We start from the raw sequence: 25,691 nt of genomic DNA, 5'->3' as shown, positions 1-25,691 counted from the left end.
AGGGCTCAGAAGCATATACTATAGCAGTGAGAAGTTGCACTGCTAGACATATAATACACTGTTAGGACTGTAGGCCTTGCTGGAGCCATAGACATAACTAAAAGTATGAACCAGAGTAGTTTATAATATTAACACACCAGGTGTCAGCTAACCAAGTAAGCACATTCCAGACTGGAAAGAATGGTACAAAAATACACAGATCTCTCCAATAACTACATAAACACATGCCTAAGAAATGGCACAAAACCACCCCAACTCCTCAAAACAATAAGGAGGAGATTACCAGATAATGGATGAGGACGTTTTCTCTTAACTAGCAGGTACAAGGTATAAGGGTGGTAACTAACAACATCTGGAGTGACAAGATGTGTGAGGTAATTATCTGTTATTGGACCAACTTCTGTTGGTAAGAGAGATAAGCTTTCAAGCTTACACTGAGTTCTTCTTCAGATCTGGGAAATTAACTCAAAGTGTCACCGTTAAATACAAGGTTTGAACAGATGGCTTAGCGTAAGTAGTTAACACATTTCAATGGACCATTCTGGGGCCAACAAAACTACAACAACATTGCATACAACATCTAGAGTGTAATGTGGAACTTGTCTGTATCAATGTATAAAAGGAGAAGTCATAGGAGGCGCATCAGTGTGCAAGCCTAAGGAACAGCATCACGTTATGTTGATTGAGTTGATACCTTGTTGCGGGCATACATGGGTTAGTGTATCTGTAGTTCCTATGGAGCACTAGGACCGTGCTTTGTCGACAATAAACCTGACCGAGTGCCTTCACCATGGAACCAAGCCTGTGGTCTTTCTTATGAACAACACTGAGGTCTGCTGAATTCACACTGTGCACTTCTGCTAGTGCAGTTGACACCAGAGCTCCAAGAACAGCAACACTAGCAGCATTAATAATGCTGCAACATCAGCAACACTAACAACAGGACATATTACACAGTGTCCATATTCTAATAGGAGCACAGGACTCTGAGAAGAGGGAGTTGCAAATTTATCTATTACTCCAAAGAACTAGAGTTTTATTACATGTTTCTGAAATCACTGGTATTAAAGCAGGTGGTTTGTTTTTTTTTAAGATAACACCAAACAACTAGTTGGTCCTTCAGCTGAGAGGCCTGGATTTATAGGCAAGCAAAGGAAAGCTCAATTCCTCATTAAGCAGTGACTGAACTGTTCTAAAGAAAGTCTTCATTTAAATAATTTGGTTCATACACATGCTTAGAAGTGGTTAGCAAATGCTAATATCAAACTAGACGCTAATGATTCTCAAATGTTATGTAACTGTTACGAATTACATTTCTATAAACAGTTGGAATGCTCCTCAAATGTTCAAGAAATTTATTAAGCTTTGCCTATTCCAAGCAGAGAGGAATGGTATGGAAAAATGCAAGGAAGGAGAGTGGGGCAAGGAAACAAGGGGAGTAACTAATTGGGAAGTTTGAGTGGAGCACAGATAGTGAGGGGAAGGGAAAGTGTAGGAAGAGAAGAGTAATGTAAGCTGGAGAAGAGCTGCACACATCTACAACATGAGTACAATTTGATGTAGAAAGTAAGTATAATACAATTAAAGGGTTCAGAAAGAGCAGGAGTCAAGTGGCAGGAAAGGAAGGTTGTTTTAGCAATGGCATTCTGGATAAACTGCAAATAGGGAGAGGGGAAGAAAAAGGGATGAATTTGCAGTAATTAAGGCTCCAGTACAGTAAAACATATAAACGTTTAAAATGCACTCTGATCCAGAATAGCACTTAAAGTTAAATACAGACTTAACTCCCACTGACTTTGGTTAAACACGTGCTTAAGTCCTTTGGGCTCTTCAGTCTAAGCAAGATCCAGAGGCTGGAATCTGAAGCTAGACAAGCTGGAAAGGCAATTTTTTTTAAACAATGGGGGTAATTAAGGATTGGAACAGGTTGTGATGGAATCTCCATCACTGCCAATTTTTAAATCAAGACTGGATGTTTTTCTGTAAGATCTGCTCTAGTTTAAAGAAGAATTGATTCAGGGCAGTCCTATGGCCTGTGTTACGCAGGAGGTCAGCTCGTCCCTCCTGACCTTGTAACCTATGAATCAGGACCCAAGGCAGGAGAGTATCAAGATACAGACCAAAATTCTGGCAGTCAGAACAGAGAGCACAGAGCAGGTTTTAGAGACAGCAGAGTGGAGGAGCTAATAAAGGCTGGTAGCAGCCTGGATGTGGGCATGGGAGGGGATGATGAAGAAAGAGAGCAGAGTCAAAAGTGATGTCAAATTTGTAGAAAACTGGGTGATGTGGAGGCTTGTGGAGTTAAACAGTAATCAGGAAGGGAATGGAGGGAGGAGAGGAGCCCCACACCCCTTTCACTGTCTCATCTCTTTCATCCGTAAGAAGAGAGTTTTAACCCCATGGTGCAGTGCCAAGAGAAGAGACTCAACATTGGCTCTGAACTCTCTTCCTTTTGGGAGTTTAAATTAAGCTCTTAGGGCACTTTGAAAATTCTGAGGCTTATTTCTTAAATGTGTTGTATATTTAATTGTGCTTTGGCTCAACCCACAGGGCTGATGTGTCTGTTAATACACAGTATCATTTCATTCTGAGATGGGCATGCTTTGCAGCAAGAATGCTTTGTAGTGGAAGGTTCACTCGTTCCCTAAGAAACCCCCAAAGAGAAATTCCACAACAGGAAAAAGGCTGCATTCACTTTTTCCATCAGGTCTGGAGCCAATATATAGTCTTATGGCTTTTAAAATATTATGTGAGGTTTTTAAAGAAGTTAAACGAAAATGGCTTTACCATCAACAGACAGGAAGAATGGGAAAATAATTTGTTTAAAATAGGAAGATGGCTTCATAATAGAAACTGGAACGAACACTAGGAGCAGTTTCTCTCTCTCTACATGCCAGAAAAACTGAAGCCAGCAAATAAGGATGGAAATATCCATACAAAAAAGAAGAGGTGATGGGGAAGGTCTTAGCGCTACTGAAGGGAGATCAGCATACCAGAAAGTGACCCAGCACCTACACAGCCATTCACTAACATCTTTTTCCTGTTCAACATAAAAAGTCAGGTCTTCAGCAAGTGTCAACCAATGCTGCTCCACTGAAATCAGTGGCACTATGCCCATTTGCATCAATGAAGGATGTAGCTTAAATGCTTATTTCACATCACATTCTGTTAAAGTTCAGTCACTGCATTTTCTCTACAGCCCTTTTTCACCATTATTTGTCCATTGGCCATTTCTTGGAGAACAACGTTTTACCAAGCTTCCCATTCCCGGGTTTCTTCTAGGAGACTTGAAATGTTTCTTCTAGGAGGCTTGAACTGATTTGTTTTAACTTTTTTTTTTTTAAACACAGTTGTTTCTTTCAGAAAGAAACAGCCAAGTCAGCTAATGAGAAAGACAGTTATTTAATCACCTTACCTTCATCTAAGAGCACTACAGAAACACGCAGCCAGAACCCAATGTTCTGTATAGTTAAATGTCTGATGCCCAGCTAACTTGGCAGAAGGATCTCACTGCAAAATCCATCTGAAAGTGATACCAGAGCTGTCTGCTTATACAGTCAGATTCCCCATAGAGCCCCCAGTTTAACACTGTTTGCACTGGAGATGAAATAGTGGAATCTGCTTTTCAATACAGTATTTCCCTTTCCCCCACCCACACACGCACAAATATAACCATAAATCGCAGCACTATGCCTTTCCCCAATTGTGTAACTTTTCTTCATCACGGAGCATAAGGGAACTAAATGGTGTTTGGCTAAAAATCATTTGAAATACAATTCTTTTTAACCTATTTCTTATTGCCACCTCAAAATACTGAGTGAATTTTTGAAATCTAATATATTTTCTTAATAAATTCTGATTGCTCTTTCACTTCATTCACCATGCAACACTCAAACACACAAGGCAGTTTCTAATCAGCTCAATTTTCCAGCGTTCATGCATTAGCACAACAATAACATTTTAAGCCAAATATTGTAGGACAATGTTTTAATCTCAGCAAAAAGTTGCTTTCATTTGACCAATAAAAATATTGAAGTTTTTTTAATTTTAGAGAATGGGAAATCATATCTCCACAAAACATAGCATTCTGGTCTAATCAGCCATAATCACAGAGGGATTGATCCCATCACAGGGCTTTTTCCACTACAGCTCTTCACAGTGGTTCTAAGGATAATGGAATCTGTCCGTCCCTCACCTCCATTACTACACAGTTGCTCAGCAGAGAAGCTTTGGCTGGGGGAGGAACTGGGGATAGAGGTAGAGCTGGCCTGGAAGTGGAGAGGGAATGAAGGTAGAGCTGGGTTGGGAGTGGAGCAGGGGATGGAGCTGAGCTGCGGCTGGAGTGGACCTGTCGTTGGGGCCAGAGAAGGGCTAGATGGCACTTCCTCCCCATCCCCCATGAGGGTTGGCTTAGGCTCTGCCACACACCTCCCAAAAACATTTCTCCACACCCCCCTATGGAGGTATGCCCAACAGTTTGGAAACCACTGAACTTTAGCTACATGAATACCGGTACAATTGTGTCCATATGGGAAGGGTTGCAACCATTTAACTAAATTGGTTTTACTAGGCCTAAATTTATAGTACTGTTCATCACCCCCCAGCCCCACATCACTTCCTCTGTCTCTCTTTTGTACCCTTTTAAATGGATGTGAAAGGCGACAGGGGAGCTGGAGCAGGGTGGCGAGCAATGCCATAAAGGAAGGGAAATTCTGTGAACAGCTGTAGTAGAGAAAGCCATGTGATGGCCTTCATTTCTGCATTAAAATTGCTTGTTAAAGAGACACTAACAATTTGAAGTCTAGCCACTTAAAAAACCCTAAAAGTAGTTTCAAGGTACAACACCTGTGTCTGAGCCCACTGCCAATTTCTGCTTCGAAACAACTGACTATAAGCACAAAACATAACACATTATAGTGTTCAGAGTGTACATCACCTTTCATTCATATATATAATATAAAAAAAGAAAGCCAGGGCACTCAGATTCAAGGTTCCACATGACAACAGCTACAAAGGTCTTGAATACACTGCAAAATTACATTGTATTAGAACATGTGTTAACGCACTCTCAGGGTAGAGATAAAGCTATCATCAGGGAGGCAGGTACTCCACAGCAGAATGGGAAAAATTCTGCAGCAAGCACCCTTATAGTTGTGCAGCCATATCACTGTATTCCATCTGTGACAGGGTGTACATACCCTGCTCTGGACAAGGCGGGGTTAACCCCACGCTATGGGTGACAAAAGTCCTGCCCCTCAGACCGTGCTGGGCATGCTCCAACTACTGGCTCAGTATAAAAGGGAGTAGCCCAGCTCGTTCTAGGCTGACTGCTGAAGGGAAAGGACCTTCAGTGGAAGCTCCAGCTGAAGCACCATCACAGCCTTTGATTGCGGAAACTGGAGACCCTGAGAGCCAGACAGGAGGGCTGCGGCCAATGGAGCTGCAGGGACTCACCCGTGCTGAGGAGCCCAGGAACCCCAATGCTCAATGGATTACAATGCCTGGAAACGCAGTAGGAAGTGACCGCGGGAGGGTGTGTGAGTGGTACCTCCCACCCGAGTGAGGTCAGTGTGTTTCAGTGGGAGCTCCTGCTGACCCAGTGGCAGACCGCTCCACCACTGTCAGGGCCCTGGGTCAAGGCCCGGTAGAGTTAGATGGGCCCAGGCTTCCCTACCCGGGCTGCCACCCCCCTGGTGGCGGCTCCTTCCTTCTCCTTAGATACTGGCCATTGTCCTGTGCCTGAGGGCCGTTATATTGACTCTTGCCCCAAACGCAAGGGCTGACGGAACTGACTCTAGCCATTTTCTGCCCAGAGCAGTAGTCACCAACCGGTTGATCATGACTGACCGGTCATAGAATCATAGAATAGCAGGGTTGGAAGGGACCTCAGGAGGTCATCTAGTCCAACCCCTTGCTCAAAGCAGGACCTATCCCCAGTTTTTTCCCCAGATCCCTAAATGGCCCTCTCAAGGATTAAACTCACAACCCTGGGTTTAGCAGGCCAATGCTCAAACCACTGAGCTATCCCCCCCCCCGCCCCATCAATCCTAGAGGACCTCCCAATCGATCGCGATCTCTGGCAGTGCACTGTGGCTGCTGCTAATGCAGACTCCCTCCTTACCCTGGCCCCACGCCTTTCCCGGAAGTGGGCAGCACGGCCCTGAGGGCAGGGAAACAGCAGTCTCCCTCTGTGTGCTGCTCCTGCCTGCAAGCGCTACTCCCACAGCTCCCATTGGCCAGGAGAACTGCGGGAGCGGTGCTTGCAGACAGGGGCAATGCCCAGAGCCACATGCACCCCACAGCCTACAGGGGCGCTTTGGCCCCTTCTGGGGGTGGTGTGGGGAGCCTGTCTTAGCCTCGCTACGTCTGCCACTGACAGGGAGCTGCCAGAGATAAGTGCTGCCTGGTGCGAGGCTGCACCCCAAGCCTCCTCCTGCACCCCAAGCTCCCTCCTGGAGCCAGCACCCCATACCACCTCCTGCACCCCAACACTCTGCCTCAGCCCTGACCCTCCCCCAGAGCCAGCACTTCATGCCTGCACCCCCTCCTGCACTCGATAGTCTGCCCCAGCACAGAGCCCCCTCTTGCACCCAAACTCCCTCCTAGAGCTTGCACCCCTCACCCACTCCTGTACCCCAACCCCCTGCTTCAGGCTCAGAATTATCATGTTATAATTCTTGACGTCTGATTTGTGTCTGTTTATTCTTTTACGTAGAGACTGTCCGGTTTGACCAATGTACATGGCAGAGGGACATTGCTGGCACATGATGGCATATATCACATTGGTAGATGCGCAGGTGAACGAGCCTCTGATAATGTGGCTGATGTGATTAGGCCCTATGATGGTGTCCCCTGAATAGATATGTGGACAGAGTTGGCAACGAGCTTTGTTGCAAGGATAGGTTCCTGGGTTAGTGGTTCTCTTGTGTGGTTGCTGGTGAGTATTTGCTTCAGGTTGGGGGGCTGTCTGTAAGCAACATTCATAACATTCAAAAACCAGTCGGAGAACACTTCAATCTCTCCGGTCACTCGATTACAGACCTGAGAGTGGCTACCCTTCAACAAAAAAACTTCAGAAACAGACTCCAACGAGAGACAGCTGCAGCGGCACAGGAGCTAGCAAACAGAGCTCCAAACAGGGGAGTTTGAGTGGGAGTTTGGCTTGTGGTGCTTGTTTGGGGTTTGCTTTTGCTGGGGGGTGTGTGGTCTTTTTGGTGTGGCTTGTGTTTCCCAGATTAACAGGATTTAGGTGGGAAGGAGATGACAGATACAGAGGCAGCTGTGGGAGTGACTCCTGCAGTGAAAGACACATTGAGAATGACTGGATGTGGAAGCTGTGGTATGTACATGATCCTGGAGGGGGGAACCGGTAAGAGTATTTTCTGCATGAAATGCCGTCTGATAGAGCTGATGGAGGAAAAGATCCGAGGTTTGGAGATGCAGGTGGAAAGTCTGGTTGAGTTTAGGAAGAGGTTTGAGCAGATGATGGAGCAAAGATATGAGGTATCTGAAGGGAAAAGCTCAGACTCACGGATGGAAGCAGGGCTGGGGAATTTTGAGGGGAGACTGGATGAGGAAAGTGGTCAGTGGAAACATGTGACTCAAAGAACCAGGCAGAGAAAAAGACGGGCTAGTGAAGGAGAAATAGAGCTTAGGAACAGGTTTGCAGAGTTGGAAAATGAAGCAGGTAGTCACTGAAGGTGGAAGGGTAAGGAAGAAGAGAAGAGAGGCTAGCCCTATAGAAAAAGGGGAAGAGTCAAGGGAGACTACACCAAATATGAGCCCCAGGAGGATACAGGATGGGTTGAAGAAGATTGTAAGGGAAAATAGGAATGGAAAGAACTTGCAGCCAGAGAGAACAGGGGAGAGACTGAAGAATAGCACTGTCACCAGGAAAAGGCAGGTCTATGTGATCGGGGACTCTTTATTGAGAAGAATAGACAGGCCTGTAACTAGAGCTGATCCTGAGAATAGAAGGGTGTGCTGTCTTCCGGGTGCTAAGATACGGGATGTAGACCTGAGGTTGAAAAGGATCCTAAAGGGAGCGGGAAAGAATCCCCTAATTATCCTTCATGTGGGAACAAATGATACGGCTAGATTCTCGCTGGAAAGTATTAAGGGAGACTATGCTAGGCTGGGGAAGACGCTTAAGGAAATTGAGGCTCAGGTGATCTTTAGCGGGATCCTTCCTGTTCCTAGAGAAGGGCAACAAAGGTCTGACAAGATTATGACTGTCAACAGATGGCTTAGGCAGTGGTGCTATAAGGAGGGCTTTGGGATGTATGACCACTGGGACGCATTCATGGACAGAGGTCAGTTCTCTCGGGATGGACTTCATCTCAGTAGGGAAGGAAATAGACTTCTAGGATCGAGGCTGGCACAACTGATAAAGAGAGCTTTAAACTAGGAATTGGGGGGAGATGGATGGGAGATGTCCAGAAAATCTCCACGCCAGATTTTAGCATTGAGAGGGAAGAAGATGAAGTAAGAATGGATACAGCCGTGGGTAGGAGAATGTATATAAGGAGTGAGGGCGGTGTGGATACTAGTCTAATAGGTTATACTGGATGTAGAATGACTGTGCCTAATAGGGTACAAAATGTGAGCGAGGCCAAACAGCAAAAATTAAGATGTTTGTACACCAATGCGAGGAGCCTAGGTAACAAAATGGAGGAACTAGAGCTACTGGTGCAGGAAGTGAAACCAGATATTATAGGGATAACAGAAACATGGTGGAATAGTAGTCATGACTGGACTACAGGTATTGAAGGGTATGTGCTCTTTAGGAAAGACAGAAACAAAGGTAAAGGGGGTGGAGTAGCATTGTATATCAATGATGAGGTAGAATGTAAAGAAATAAGAAGCGATGCAATGGATAAGACAGAGTCTGTCTGGGCAAAAATTACATTGGGGAAGAAAACTAGTAAAGCCTCTCCTACGATAGTGCTTGGGGTGTGCTATAGACCTCCGGGATCTAATTTGGATATGGATACAGCCCTTTTTAATGTCTTTAATAAAGTAAATACTAATGGAAACTGCATGATCATGGGAGACTTTAACTTCCCAGATACAGACTGGAGGACCAGTGCTAGTAATAATAATAGGGCTCAGATTTTCCTAGATGCGATAGCTGATGGATTCCTTCATCAAGTAGTTGCTGAACCGACTAGAGGGGATGCCATTTTAGATTTAATTTTGGTGAGTAGCGAGGACCTCATAGAAGAAATGGTTGTAGGGGACAATCTTGGCTCAAGTGATCATGAGCTAATTCAGTTCAAACTAAATGGAAGGATTAACAAAAATAAATCTGCAACTAGGGTTTTTGATTTCAAAAGGGCTGACTTTCATAAATTAAGGAAATTAGTTAGGGAAGTGGATTGGACTGAAGAACTTATGGATCTAAAGATAGAGGAGGCCTGGGATTACTTTAAATCAAAACTGCAGAAGCTATTGGAAGCCTGTATCCCAAGAAAGGGGAAAAAATTCATAGGAAGGAGTTGTAGACCAAGCTGGATGAGCAAGCATCTTAGAGAGGTGATTAAGAAGAAGCAGAAAGCATACAGGGAGTGGAAGATGAGAGGGATCAGCAAGGAAAGCTACCTAATTGAGGTCAGAACATGTAGGGATCAAGTGAGACAGGTTAAAAGTCGAGTAGAGTTGGACCTTGCAAAGGGAATTAAAACCAATAGTAAAAGGTTCTATAGCCATATAAATAAGAAGAAAACTAAAAAGGAAGAAGTGGGGCCACTTAACACTGAGGATGGAGTGGAGGTTAAAGATAATCTAGGCATGGCCCAATATCTAAACAAATACTTTGCCTCAGTCTTTAATAAGGCTAAAGAGGATCTTGGGGATAATGGTAGCATGACAAATGGGAAGGAGGATATAGAGGTAGATATTACCATATCAGAGGTAGAAGCGAAACTGAAACAGCTTAATGGGACTAAATCAGGGGGCCCAGATAATCTTCATCCAAGAATATTAAAGGAATTGGCACCTGAAATTGCAAGCCCATTAGCAAGAATTTTTAATGAATCTGTAAACTCAGGAATAGTACCGAATGATTGGAGAATTGCTAATATAGTTCCTATTTTTAAGAAAGGAAAAAAAAAGTGATCCGGGTAACTACAGGCCAGTTAGTTTGACATCTGTAGTATGCAAGGTCCTGGAAAAAATTTTGAAGGAGAAATTAGTTAAGGACATTGAAGTCAATGGTAAATGGGACAAAATACAACATGGTTTTACAAAAGGTAGATCGTGCCAAACCAACCTAATCTCCTTTTTTGAAAAAGTAACAGATTTTTTAGATAAAGGAAATGCAGTGGATCTAATTTACCTAGATTTCAGTAAGGCATTTGATACCGTGCCACATGGGGAATTATTAGTTAAATTGGAGAAGATGGGGATCAATATGAACATCAAAAGGTGGATAAGGAATTGGTTAAAGGGGAGACTGCAACGGGTCCTACTGAAAGGCGAACTGTCAGGTTGGAGGGAGGTTACCAGTGGAGTTCCTCAGGGATCGGTTTTGGGACCAATCTTATTTAATCTTTTTATTACTGACCTTGGCACAAAAAGTGGGAGTGTGCTAATAAAGTTTGCAGATGATACAAAGCTGGGAGGTATTGCCAATTCAGAGAAGGATCGGGATATTATACAGGAGGATCTGGATGACCTTGTAAACTGGAGTAATAGTAATAGGATGAAATTTAATAGTGAGAAGTGTAAGGTTATGCATTTAGGGATTAATAACAAGAATTTTAGCTATAAGTTGGGGACGCATCAATTAGAAGTAATGGAAGAGGAGAAGGACCTTGGAGTATTGGTTGATCATAGGATGACTATGAGCTGCCAATGTGATATGGCTGTGAAAAAAGCTAATGCGGTTTTGGGATGCATCAGGAGAGGCATTTCCAGTAGGGATAAGGAGGTTTTAGTACCGTTATACAAGGCACTGGTGAGACCTCACCTAGAATACTGTGTGCAGTTCTGGTCTCCCATGTTTAAAAAGGATGAATTCAAACTGGAGCAGGTACAGAGAAGGGCTACTAGGATGATCCGAGGAATGGAAAACTTGTCTTACGAAAGGAGACTTAAAGAGCTTGGCTTGTTTAGCCTAACTAAAAGAAGGTTGAGGGGAGATATGATTGCTCTCTATAAATATATCAGAGGGATAAATACAGGAGAGGGAGAGGAATTATTTCAGCTCAGCACCAATGTGGACACAAGAACAAATGGGTATAAACTGGCCACCAGGAAGTTTAGACTTGAAATCAGACGAAGGTTTTTAACCATCAGAGGAGTGAAGTTTTGGAATAGCCTTCCAAGGGAAGCAGTGGGGGCAAAAGATCTATCTGGCTTTAAGATTCTACTCGATAAGTTTATGGAGGAGATGGTATGATGGGATAATGGGATTTTGGTAAGTAATTGATCTTTAAATATTCAGGGTAAATAGGCCAAATCCCCTGAGATGGGATATTAGATGGATGGGATCTGAGTTACTATAGAAAATTCTTTCCTGGGTATCTGGCTGGTGAATCTTGCCCATATGCTCAGGGTTTAGCTGATTGCCATATTTGGGGTCGGGAAGGAATTTTCCTCCAGGGCAGATTGGAGAGGCCCTGGACGTTTTTCGCCTTCCTCTGTAGCATGGGGCATGGTTGACTTGAGGGAGGCTTCTCTGCTCCTTGAAGTCTTTGAACCATGATTTAAGGACTTCAATAGCTCAGACATGGGTGAGGTTTTTCATAGGAGTGGGTGGGTGAGATTCTGTGGCCTGCGCTGTGCAGGAGGTCGGACTAGATGATCAGTATGGTCCCTTCTGACCTTAGTATCTATGAATCTATGAGAGACTGCTGAATTGGAATTAATTTGCAAACTGGATATAATTAACTTAGGCTTGAATAAAGACTGGGAGTGGATGGGTCATTACACAAAGTAAGACTATTTCCTCATGTTATTTCTCCCCCGCCACCACTGTTCCTCAGATGTTCTTGTTAACTGCTGGAAATGGTCCACCTTGATTATCACCATAAGGTTTTCCTCCTTCTCCCCCCTCCCCTTCCTGCTGGTAATAGCTCATCTTAAGTGATCACTATCCTTACAGTGTGTATGATAAAACCCATTGTTTCATGTTCTCTGTGTGTGTGTGTGTATATAAATCTCCCCACTGTATTTTCCACCGAATGCATCCGATGAAGTGAGCTGTAGCTCACGAAAGCTTATGCTCAAATAAATTTGTTAGTCCCTAAGGTGCCACAAGTACTCCTTTTCTTTTTGCGAATACAGACTAACGCTGCTACTCTGATTCCTTTAGCAGTTTCTTTTGCAGGCAATTGTATAGAATTTGTTCATTAAGAACGAATAGAATATTCACATTTGAACTTCTCTCGAAAAAAGGAGCAGAGAACATTTTTTCAGTTGCATATAGCAATTGAACATAGAAACCTAACATTTGGGACGTGTGTATGAAAAGTGAATCTCTGATGGAATGCATTCTGAAATCCATTAATTAGGGCTTCTCTGCAGGGAGTCCAGCTTCTACTGTAGAACCACAGACCTTTTACGCATGTGTCTAGGTGGACAGTTAGTGTAACAGAATGCTGTCCTCTCAACCCAGACCCCCAAGTATTTTTTTTCACACTGTTAACCTTAACTTTGCCCCATTAAAGACTTGGTGCTCTTCCATAACAAGTCAGTCACAGTTGAATTGTAACCTTATTTGTGGGTTTCCTAAGCTTCAAGCTTTTCTCTAAACCCTAATGCTCCTGAGGTAATATTCCCTCATAATACTGATGTTTGTCAATTTTTTGTTTAAGGAAGTGCTTTATTTTCTTAAGAGATCTGAAGGTTTGCTAGAGAGGAGCTCAGTTCCTGCAGACCCTGAGATGCCCACAAGAGGGAAGCACCCATTCAGCAGACTTTAGGTGTTCCACAGCAATGAGTGGAAATGCTCCCTTGGTCTGTTAGCTACCAAGTCTCCTCTTAACCGTGTCTCCTACCCATCATTCCATGGAGAAGAGCCCTCATGCTGCAGACCTCCAATGGCTCACAAATAGGGGCCCACTTTTGCGAACTTCTATAGGTCCTATCACACAGACCCTGAATTGCACAGTAGTGCAGCTCCCCTTCTGTTGGCTTCATACTGTCTGCAGGACTGAGGCTCACCTGGAAAGGTCAGCTGGCAAGAGGCTTGGGAGTCAGGAGAAGTGGGGGGTGGGAGAAGCTGCCTCTACCACACTGAGGGAAGTACAGTGAAAGATGAACCCTTTCCCTGTTCCACGGGGTTGCTTCCTCCTGCCCCCAATCTCTGTTGAGGGGATCCAGAAAGTGAAAATTCCCTCCTACACAACCTCGGAAGGTTCTTCAGTCACCTGACAATCAAAGTCCCTTGGGAAGCTCATTGAGGACCCTAATATCCCTCTCATTAGGAAGCTCCAGGGAAAGTCCTATGAGACTCCGGCCCAGGCACCAGTTGGCCCTAGGAAAGGCTAGTTGGCATCCCAATAGCCACTGCCCAAGCCTTTTTGAGTCCCCAGCACAGCCTAAGTAGATTTGTCAGCCCCTCAGTCTCTCAATAAGCCAAAATAGCCAAGGAAATAACAAGACTTAGTCTCATAGGCTTTAAGGCCAAAAGGGGACCATCATGATCATCTAGTCTGACCTCCTGCACATCGCAGGCCACAGAACCTCAACCACCCACTCCTGTAATAGACCCCTAACCTCTGGCTTAGTTACTGAAGTCCTCAAATCATGGTTTAAAGGCTTCAAGTTACAGAGAATCTGCCATTTACACGAGTTTAAACCTGCAAGTGACCTGTGCCCCATGCTGCAGAGGAAGGCGAAAACACCCCAGGTCTCTGCCAATCTGACTCAGGGAAAAATTCCTTCCCGAACCCACATATGGTGATCAGTTAGACCCTGAGGATGCGGGCAAAACCCATCAGGTTGGGATCACACACTTGTGGATGATGCTCGACAAAACATCTCAGGTATGAGGGGGTGAGTTCCCAAACAACCTCCCAAAACTGACACGGGTCAACACAACCTCCCAGATATACTGCAAGAATCAGTAAGGGTATGCAAAATGCCTTGAAATCCTTGGCTGAAAGGAGCTGAAGACAGGGAGCTTACTCTGACATCTTTCGAAAGATACATTACACATCCAAAATTGTATGTTCTGTGCAACATAAATACACAGAGGCCAGTCTGTCCAACAAAATTCACTCTAAGAAAACATTTTCCCATATACTGTTGTTTCTAGTATACTTTGAAAATGTTTATTTTGTACATGAAAGCATGCACTCCTCGCACTTTCACTCATCATTGCACGCTCTAAAAAAGTCAGCAATGCTTAACATAACTTAAACAAAATAACTTTGTGTTGCTATGTGCCATTAATCATTCTGCAAAGCAATCCAATTCAAGCAGGTCACTACTTTTCTGATCTTTGTTAATTTACAAGCACGTTCCAAGTTATTTCCTTGCTAAAAATGTTTTAACCTTCAGAAGACCATCTGTAAATTTCCAAAGATGTAACAGCCAGATCATTGCTGCCACTTCTAGTGCCTTCCCAGGAACACTATCTGCTGAACAACAGAAGCCACCTCACAAGAGTACCTGGATAAATTTGCCTCTTGCTAAGGCTCAGTTGTAGCTAATTTTAAAAACGCTGCAGGTCCTGCACTATATTTATGCTTGGCAGGATTCGATTTAAATGCACTGATGTCAGTAAATGTTAATTTCAGCTGACACACTGAAATCGACAAAAAACACATACATTGGGGAGTGGGTGAAAGTGCTGCCTCCCCCACACACCCCTGAAGCCCTGCTGCCACAGCCCCATTCCCTCACTCACCAGCCAGGAGTAAAGTAGCCATCCTCAGGCCGGAGCTGTTCAGTAGCAGGGTGGCCTCACCCGCGGCCGGGGGCTTGTCCTTGCAGCCCTGGTTGTGGCGGTGTGCTCCACCAGACCAGGACCGCAGGACTCCCCTGAACCTTGTGCCCCAGTGTCTTGGGCGCCTCAGCCATAAAGGGAGCCCCTGAAGTGTCATTACCAGCTCCACAGTCAACCCTTCCCATCTTCCTTTTTAATTTCCCACAGCTATAAAAATAAAAAAATTGTTAAAAATTAAAAAAATAAAACACATATGTTAATCAACAAAACTGCAAAAAATAAAAACAGAATTCTGCCAGCCTAACTATATTTCCTGTTCTCACATGACCCTCTTGTGGAAAAGGATAGATTGCTACCCGACAGCTTTTTAAACCCAAGGGTGAACTTCTAAAGGTTGGGATTAAATACTATCCTAACAGCTTGAATCTCCAAGATCAGGCCAGAAACCTCATGAAAACAGACTCTTTTGCTTCCATGAGAGCATTTTTATTCTGTGAATTATAGTACCGCCTAGAGGCCCCAACCCATGGCAAGACCCTGCTGAACTACTCCCTATGTACACACAGTGAGAGCCCCTGGAGAGCTAACAGTCTAAGTAGACAAGACAGACAAAGGCAAAAACCCAAGTCTCATCTCTGTCATGACATCCAGCCTGCTGATCAAGGTTAGAGAGGTGACAAGCTGTGCCTATTCTTTCTCCTTTCCTTTCCCTACTCTCTTCCTCCTATCCTCTAACCACAATGAAATAAAAATACCAACGTCCACATAATACTGGGCCAATTCTTCACCCCATCATTTGCTTGTATGTTGTATCCCCATCCTCTACCCTTTGTCTGTTCATCTGAAGGGATCACGTCTCTGCTGTGTTTGTACATCACTCAGCCCAACTAGTACTATTATAATACAAATATTTAGTAACAATAAAAGGTGGAAGAAGAGGATAATATACTTTCCTATTTTACAACTGGAGGACTGAGGAACACAGAGGTTAAGTGTCTTACCCAGGGTTACCCAATTAGTCTGTAGCAGAGCTCAAATCTCCCAAATCCCAGTCCAGTGCCCTAACTTCAGGGCCAACCCTCCTCATCTGGGGTATGCGGGCACTTCCAGTTTCAGGCCCAGAGTACACAGAAATAAAGACCATCAGTAAAATCTTCATCCAAACACTTCAGAACTTTCTAAAATAGCATGGGTTTGGTCCTAGAGATGGGTGAAGGCCCACAAATGTGGGGCTGGGGTGTCTTAAATTCAATGATTTACTCATTCAGTGATTTACCAATGATACACACACACACACACAGCATAGACTAGTACAGAGGTTCTCAAACTTCATTGCACCACGACCCCCTTCTGACAACAAAAATTACTACAAAAAGAAAAGGAGTACTTGTGGCACCTTAGAGACTAACAAATTTATTAGAGCATAAGCTTTCGTGAGCTGTAGCTCACGAAAGCTTATGCTCTAATAAATTTGTTAGTCTCTAAGGTGCCACAAATATTCCTTTTCTTTTTGCGAATACAGACTAACACGGCTGCTACTCTGAAACCTGTCAAAAATTACTACATGACTCCAGGAGAAGGGACCTAAGCCTGAGCCCACCCAAGCCAAAGCCTGAGCCCCACTGTCCTGGGTAGGAGGGCAAAGCCAAAGAGCTTCAGCCCCAGGAAGGAGGCCTGTAACCTGAGGCTCGCTACCCAAGGCTGAAGCCCTTGGGCTTCAGCTTCGGCCCCAGGTGGTGGGGCTCCGGCTTTGACTTTGGCCCAAAGCCCCAGAAATCTAACGCCAGCCCTGGTGACCCCATTAAAATAGGGTCGTGACCCACTCTGGGGTTCCAACCCACAGTGTGAGAATCACTGGACTGTCTTAAGAACAATAAAAGGTATCCAGCAATCTGACACACCCTCTTTCCTGGTTAGACATTAAGAAAATATTTCGTCCTGGGTAGTTAGACAATGGAACTGTTTGCCAAGTGAGGCTTCTGAGCCCCAGACACCAGTGGTGTGAAAGCACCTATCATTTCAGAGCTCCATCCAGCACAACCAAGACACCTTCTTCCTAAGGCTGCACAGTCCACAAGCACTCCCACACCATGTGACAGCAGCTGAGGGGACAGGTGGTTTCAAACCAAAACTAACTACCATAAAACATCTGGAACTTACATCCATGCCTTACAACCATCCTGATGTGTAGAAAGAATAGTAAATATGGCAGACGACCAGCTTGGCTTAACAGTGAAATCCTTGCTGATCTTAAAAACAAAAAAGAAGCTTACAAGAAGTGGAAGATTGGACAAATGACCAGGGAGGAGTATAAAAATATTGCTCACGCAGGCAGGAGTGAAATCAGGAAGGCCAAATCAGACTTGGAGTTGCAGCTAGCAAGAGATGTTAAGAGTAACAAGAAGGGTTTCTTCAGGTATGTTAGCAAAAAGAAGGAAGTCAAGGAAAGTGTGGGCCCCTTACTGAATGGGGGAGGCAACCTAGTGACAGAGGATGTGGAAAAAGCTAATGTACTCAATGCTTTTTTTTGCCTCTGTCTTCACAAACAAGGTCAGCTCCCAAACTACTGCAATGGGCAGCACAGCATGGGGAGGAGGTGACCAGCCCTCTGTGGAGAAAGAAGGGTTTCGGGACTATTTAGAAAAGCTGGACAAGCACAAGTCCATGGGGCTGGATGCACTACATCCGAGAGTGCTAAAGGAGTTATTTCAGAGTAGCAGCCATGTTAGTCTGTATCCGCAAAAAGAAAAGGAGTACTTGTGGCACCTTAAAGCAGTGGTCTCCAAACTTTTTGGCTCACACACCCACAGGGTGAAGACCAGAAGACCTGCCACAGATGCGCCACCGAAGGAAGAAGACCAGAAGACTAGCCGCAGGCGCACTGCCGATGGAAAAAAGACCGGAAGACCTGCCATAGACGTGCCGCGAATGGAAGAAGAATGGAAGACTTACTGCAGGTGGGCCGCCGGAGGGAAACACCAGCTGCGGACCTGTAGAGCTGCCAACGAAGAAAAAAAATGGCAGAGTGCCATCCGGCAGTGCTCCTGGTGCCGCGCACCCCCTGGGATCATCTCACGCACCCCAGTTTGGAGACCACTGCCTTAGAGACTAACAAATTTATTTGAGCATAAGCTTTTGTGAGCTACATCCAATGAAGTGAGCTGTAGTTCACGAAAGCTTATGCTCAAATAAATCTGTTAGTCTCTAAGATGCCACAAGTACTCCTTTTCTTTTTTCTAAAGGAGTTGGCGGTTGTGATTGCAGAGCCATTGGCCATTATCTTTGAAAACTCATGGCGATCGGGGGAAGTCCCGGACAACTGGAAAAAGGCTAATGGAGTGCCCATCTTTAAAAAAGGGAAGAAGGAGGATCCTGGGAACTACAGGCCAGTCAGCCTCACCTCGGTGCCTGGAAAAATCATGGAGCAGGTGCTCAAGGAATCAATTCTGAAGCACTTAGAGGAGAGGAAAGTGATCAGGAACAGTCAGCATGGATTCATCAAGGGCAAGTCTTGCCTGACTAATCTAATTGCCTTCTATGACGAGATAACTGGCTCTGTGGATGAGGGAGAAGCAGTGGGCGTGTTATTCCTTGACTTTAGCAAAGCTTTTGATACGGTCTCACACAGTATTCTTGCCAGCAAGTTAAAGTAGTATAGCCTAGATGAATGGACTATAAGGTGGATAGAAAGCTGGCTAGATTGTCGGGCTCAACTGGTAGTGATCAATGGCTCCATGTCTAGTTGGCAGCCAGTATCAAGTGGAGTGCCCCAAGGGTCGGTTCTGGGGCTGGTTTTGTTCAATATCTTCATTAATGATCTGGAGGATGGCGGGGACTGCACCCTCAGCAAGTTTGCAGATGACACTAAACTGGGAGGGGAGGTAGATACGCTGGAGGGTAGGGATAGGATACAGAGGGACCTAGACAAATTAGAGGATTGGGCCAAAAGAAATCTGATGAGGCTCAACAAGGACAAGTGCGGAGTTCTGCATTTAGGACGGAAGAATCCCATGCACTGCTACAGACTAGGGACCGAATGGCTTGGCAGTAGTTCTGCAGAAAAGGACCTAGGGGTTACAGTGGACGAGAAGCTGGATATGAGTCAACAGAGTGCCCTTGTTGCCAAGAGGGCCAATGGCATTTCGGGCTGTATAAGTAGGGGCATTGCCAGCAGATCGAGGGATGTGATCGTTCCCCTCTATTTGACATTGGTGAGGTCTCATCTGGAGTAGTGTGTCCAGTTTTGGGTCCCACACTACAAGAAGGATGTGGAAAAACTGGAAAGCATCCAGCAGAGGACAACAAAAATGATTAGGGGATTGGAGCACATGACTTATGAGGGAGAGGCTGAGGAAACTGGGATTGTTTAGTCTGCGGAAGAGAAGAACGAGGGGGGATTTGATAGCTGCTTTCAACTACCTGAAAGGGGGTTCCAAAGAGGATGGATCTAGACTGTTTTCAGTGGTAACAGATGACAGAACAAGGAGTATTGGTCTCAAGTTGCAATGGGGGAGGTTTAGGTTGGATATTAGGAAAAACTTTTTCACTAGGAGGATGGTGAAGCACTGGAATGTGTTACCTAGGGAGGTGGTGGAATCTCCTTCCTTAGAAGTTTTTAAGGTCAGGCTTGACAAAGCCCTGGCTGGGATGATTTAGCTGGAGATTGGTCCTGCTTTGAGCAGGGGGTTGGACTAGATGACCTCCTGAGGTCCCTTCCAACATCTTATATTCTATGATTCTATGACTGTTTGCGTGGTGGCTTGGAGGAGGGGTTTAGCCAGTGCTATTTTACCACTCACTGAACTGCTTCCTGTAGCTGGTGCTACGTTCACAGTGTGACTGGACAGCTGCGTGATCCCTCCAGTGACAGCAATGACTGGCTGTGATGCAGGGTGAACTCCTGGACTCTGGAGCTGTACCACAGTGGACTGAGAAAGCACCAGTGGCTGACCTAGAATGGAGACAGAAAGACAATGGTCACTGAGTGTTCAGTGGGGGATGGGGAATATGTTTTTATACTATCAATTTGTGGGGGGTGGTTTTGATGTGAGGGTAGGGAGGCTTTACTCCCAAAACCACCTGGCACTGCTCCCTTTGGATTCATTTCTTAAATATCAATATACTCTCATATAAAACTCAGTTAAACAAAACAAGTCTGCAGGGTTCTATATTTATTCCCCCAACTGCACATCAGTTTATAAACCAAAACACAGCTCTTCCATCTGCCACACCACAAATTTAATCTGGGATCAGATAATTCATCTAGACTTTTTCTGCTTCTTACACTATAACTGGTAATCAGATTTTGCACTGAGAATTTAGCTGGCACTTTTGCTAATAATACACAAAGCAGAATAGAGTTCAGATCATTCTCTCAGAATTGTGCTGGCTCCTCAGGGCTCACAAGAGTAAACACTTGTTGGTGTCACTACGACAAGTGTAACAGCCTTAACAAGGCTGTGATTTCTAAGCCTTTTAGCACCCATCATCCCTTAACCAGGGGGTGGGGCTACTCAGGGAGACCAAGGCTTTAAAAAGCCCGCTCCTAAGTGACCAGAGGAGCGGCTATCGGGAGTTTTGCGAGGGAGTTTACAGGGGGAGTGTGAACAGGAGTTAGAACTCAACTTTCTTTAGACTTAAAAGCCAAAAACACACCCTTGATATAAACAAAACAACAACAAAGAAACCAGCTGCAGGAGTAAAAAGAGAATACAGGCAGAAGTCCAGCAACAGAGTGGGGGCTACCTAGTTTATTGCACCCAATGCAGCATGTATGATTACCTGCCCTATGGGCAAGTGGTGCATGTGTGCATTTGGTGCAAGGAGCTCCTGGCCTTCAGAGACCATGTACGGGCTTTGGAGACCTGAGTGGCCGAACTGAAGGAGTTGAGGGAGACAGAGAGGTATGTAGATGAGACTTTCCAGGACACAGTAGAACGGTCCCACCTCTGACAGCCTCTGTGCTGTTGAGGAGGATGAAAGTCCCAGGGAAGGAGAGCATCTAACTGGAGCAGAGGGAAACAATCCCATAGTTGGGACCCTCCTTCCAGATGATGTTGTGGTATCCTCTTGCACTGAGGATACCTCTCCAGGGAAGGGAAGTCCAGCTATTAGAAAGAGACAGCTATTAGTAATGGGCGATTCGATCATTGGAAACATAGATAGCTGGGTTTGCGATGACCGGGAGAACCGCATCGTGACTTGCCTGCCTGGTGCGAAGGTTGCAGATCTCTCGAGACATCTAGATAGACTTATGTGTAATGTTGGAGAGCAGCTGGTGGTCGTGTACATGTAGTCACCAACGACATAGGGAAGGATAGAGAGAGAGGTCCTGGAGGCCAAATTTAGGCTGCTAGGTAAAAGACTGAAGTCCAGGACCTCCATGATAGCATTCTCTGAGATGCTCCCAGTTCCATGCGCAGGGCCAGTTAGACAGGCAAAACTGCAGAGTCTCAATGCGTGGATGAGACAATGGTGTAGGGAGGAGGGGTTTAGATTTATTAGGAACTGGGGAAACTTTTGGGAAAGGGGGAGCCTATACAGGAAGGATGGGCTCCACCCAAACCAAAATGGAACCAGATTGCTGGCACTTAACATTAAAACGGTTGTAGAGCAGTTTTTAAACTGAGGGCTGGGGGAATGCCAACAGGTATAGACAAAAAGAAAAGGAGGACTTGTGGCACCTTAGAGACTAAAATTTGAGCATAAGCTTTCGTGAGCTACAGCTCACTTTCCACTGAATGCATCCGATGAAGTGAGCTGTAGCTCATGAAAGCTTATGCTCAAATAAATTTGTTAGTCTCTAAGGTACCACAAGTCCTCTTTTTCTTTTTGCGAATACAGACTAACACGGCTGCTACTCTGAAACAGGTATGGAGTAGCACATGGTTTGGACATCCCTTAGGGGTGGATCTATTAATAGAGAATCTCTATGTCCTAGTGAGGACGAAAGGATGGAAAGTGATAAAATACAGGCAGGGTCTGATCAGAAACAGTCAAATAAAAAAGAGTCCCATTCAATTACATCGTGTAATGGCAGGCAGCTAAAAGGAGACACATTTTTAAAGTGCTTATATACCAATGCTAGAAGTCTACATAATAAAATGGATGAATTAGAGTGCCTTGTATTAAATGAGGATATTGACATAAAAGTCATCACAGAAACTTGGTGGAATGAGGCTAAATCAATGGGATACAATAATACCAAGATACAAAATATATCGGAAGGACAGAAGAGATCATGCTGGTGGGGGAGTGGCATTATATGTAAAAGGCGTAGAATCAAATGAAGTAAAAATCGCAAATGAATCAAACTGTACCATAGAACCTCTATGGATAGAAACTCCATGCTCTAATAATAAGAATATAGCAGTAGGGATATATTACAACCACCTGTCCAGGATGGGGAAAGTAACTGTGAAATGTTCAGGCAGTTTAGAGAGGCTATTAAAATAAAAAACTCAATAATAACAATGCGGGATTTCATATTGACTGGGTACATGTCACCTCAGGATGGGATACAAAGATAAAGTTTCTTGACACCTTAAATGACTGCTTCTTGGAGCAATTGGTTCTGGAACCCACCAGAGGAGAGGCAATTCCTGATTTAGTCTTAAGTGGAGCACAGGATCTGGTCCAAAAGGTGAATATAGCTGGACTGCTTGGTAATAGTGACCATAATATAATAAAATTTAATATCTCTGTGGCAGGAAAAACACCACAGAAGCCCAACACTGTAACATTTAATTTTAGAAAGGGGAACCATACAAAAATTAGGTGTCAGAGTAGCAGCCGTGTTAGTCTGTATTCGCAAAAAGAAAAGGAGTACTTGTGGCACCTTAGAGACTAACAAACTTATTAGAGCATAAGCTTTCGTGAGCTACAGCTCACTTCATCGGATGCATCCGATGAAGTGAGCTGTAGCTCACGAAAGCTTATGCTCTAATAAATTTGTTAGTCTCTAAGGTGCCACAAGTACTCCTTTTCTTTTTGCAAAAATTAGGTGGTTACTTAAACAGAAATTAAAGGGTACAGTGACAAAAGTACTATCTATCTGAGGTAGAAGCGAAACTGAAACAGCTTAATGGGACTAAATCGGGGGGCCCAGATAATCTTCATCCAAGAATATTAAAGGAATTGGCACCTGAAATTGCAAACCCATTAGCAAGAATTTTTAATGAATCTGTAAACTCAGGAGTAGTACCGAATGATTGGAGAATTGCTAATATAGTTCCTATTTTTAAGAAAGGAAAAAAAAAGTGATCCGGGTAACTACAGTTAGTTTGACATCTGTAGTATGCAAGGTCCTGGAAAAAATGTTGAAGGAGAAATTAGTTAAGGACATTGAAGTCAATGGTAAATGGGACAAAATACAACATGGTTTTACAAAAGGTAGATCATGCCAAACCAACCTAATCTCCTTTTTTGAAAAGGTAACAGATTTTTTAGATAAAGGAAATGCAGTGGATCTAATTTACCTAGATTTCAGTAAGGCATTTGATACCGTGCCACACGGGGAATTATTAGTTAAATTGGAGAAGATGGGGATCAATATGAACATCAAAAGGTGGATAAGGAATTGGTTAAAGGGGAGACTGCAACAGGTCCTACTGAAAGGCGAACTGTCAGGTTGGAGGGAGGTTACCAGTGGAGTTCCTCAGGGATCGGTTTTGGGACCAATCTTATTTAATCTTTTTATTACTGATCTTGGCACAAAAAGTGGGAGTGTGCTAATAAAGTTTGCAGATGATACAAAGCTGGGAGGTATTGCCAATTCAGAGAAGGATCGGGATATTATACAGGAGGATCTGGATGACCTTGTAAACTGGAGTAATAGTAATAGGATGAAATTTAATAGTGAGAAGTGTAAGGTTATGCATTTAGGGATTAATAACAAGAATTTTAGCTATAAGTTGGGGACGCATCAATTAGAAGTAATGGAAGAGGAGAAGGACCTTGGAGTATTGGTTGATCATAGGATGACTATGAGCTGCCAATGTGATATGGCTGTGAAAAAAGCTAATGTGGTTTTGGGATGCATCAGGAGAGGCATTTCCAGTAGGGATAAGGAGGTTTTAGCACTGTTATACAAGGCACGGGTGAGACCTCACCTAGAATACTGTGTGCAGTTCTGGTCTCCCATGTTTAAAAAGGATGAATTCAAACTGAAGCAAGTACAGAGAAGGGCTACTAGGATGATCCGAGGAATGGAAAACTTGTCTTACGAAAGGAGACTTAAAGAGCTTGGCTTGTTTAGCCTAACTAAAAGAAGGTTGAGGGGAGATATGATTGCTCTCTATAAATATATCAGAGGGATAAATACAGGAAAGGGAGAGGAATTATTTCAGCTCAGCACCAATGTGGACACAAGAACAAATGGGTATAAACTGGCCACCAGGAAGTTTAGACTTGAAACCAGACGAAGGTTTTTAACCATCAGAGGAGTGAAGTTTTGGAATAGCCTTCCAAGGGAAACAGTGGGAGCAAAAGATCTATCTGGTTTTAAGATTCTACTTGATAAGTTTATGGAAGAGATGGTATGATGGGATAATGGGATTTTGGTAATTGATCTTTAAATATTCAGGGTAAATAGGCCTAATCCCCTGAGATGGATATTAGAAGGATGGGATCTGAGTTAGCCAGGAAAGAATTTTCTGTAGTATCTGGCTGGTGAATCTTGCCCATATGCTCAGGGTTTAGCTGATTGCCATATTTGGGGTCGGGAAGGAATTTTCCTCCAGGGCAGATTGAAGAGGCCCTGGAGGTTTTTTGCCTTCCTCTGTAGCATGGGGCATGGGTGACTTGAGGGAGGCTTCTCTGCTCCTTGAAGTCTTTAAACCATGATTTAAGGACTTCAATAGCTCAGACATAGGTGAGGTTTTTCGTAGGAGTGGGTGGGTGAGATTCTGTGGCCTGCGCTGTGAAGGAGGTCGGACTAGATGATCAGAATGGTCCCTTCTGACCTTAGTATCTATGAAAAAAGTGAAATCTCTGCAAGCAGCGTGGAAACTTTTTAAAGACACCATAATAGAGGCTCAACTTAAATGTATACCCCAAATTAAAAAACACAGTAAGAGAACCAAAAAAGAGCCTCCGTGGCTAAACAGCAAAGTAAAAGAAGCAGTGAGAGGCAAAAAGGCATCCTTTAAAAAGTAGAAGTTAAATCCTAGTGAGGAAAATAGAAAGGAGTATAAATACTGGCAAATGAAGTGTAAAAATACAATTAGGAAAGTCAAAAAAGAATTTGAGGAACAGTTAGCCAAAGACTCAAAAAGTAATAGCAAATTTTTTTTTAAGTACATCAGAAGAAGGAAACCCGCTAAACAACTAGTGGGGCCACTGAACGAGCGAGGTGCTAAAGAAGCACTCAAGGACGATAAGGCCATTGCGGAGAAACTAAATTAATTCTTTGCATCAGTCTTCACTGCTGAGGATGTGAGGGAGATTCCCAAACCTGAGCCATTCTTTTTAGGTGACAGATCTGAGGAACTGTCCCAGATTGAGGTATCATTATACGAGGTTTGGGAACAAATTGATAAATTAAACAGCAATAAGTCACCAGGACCAGATAATATTCACCCAAGAGTTCTGAAGGAACTCAAATGTGAAACTGCAGAACTACTAACTGTAGTCTGTAACCTATCATTTAAATCAGCTTCTGTACCAGATGACTGGAGGATAGCTAATGTGACACCAATTTTTAAAAAGGTCTCCAGAGATGATCCTGGCAATTACAGACCTGTTAGCCTGACTTCAGTACCGGGCAAATTGATTGAAACTATAATAAAGAACAGAA

At 44.1% G+C, this 25,691-nt stretch overlaps 1 protein-coding gene across 8 annotated transcripts in view; it reads right to left on the bottom strand.

The window, feature by feature from the left end:
* ATF6 (activating transcription factor 6) overlaps positions 1–25,691 on the bottom strand; it is a 396,729-nt gene that overhangs the window by 331,932 nt on the left and 39,106 nt on the right. For all 8 annotated transcript variants that reach the window (XR_006273702.1, XM_043490629.1, XM_038412787.2 and 5 more), the window contains exon 7: positions 19,696–19,847. Coding sequence is in view for 7 of the 8 variants with exons in the window: in XM_043490629.1 (XP_043346564.1) it covers positions 19,696–19,847 (152 nt within the window). In the remaining variant the exon portion in view is untranslated. The remainder of the gene's footprint in view (positions 1–19,695; positions 19,848–25,691) is intronic.

The sequence above is a fragment of the Dermochelys coriacea genome, chromosome 8 (genome assembly GCF_009764565.3).
Source record: "Dermochelys coriacea isolate rDerCor1 chromosome 8, rDerCor1.pri.v4, whole genome shotgun sequence".
Lineage (NCBI taxonomy): Eukaryota > Metazoa > Chordata > Testudines > Dermochelyidae > Dermochelys > Dermochelys coriacea.
Note: the sequence above shows the minus strand (reverse complement) of the source record. Positions and strands in the feature narration are given on the sequence as shown.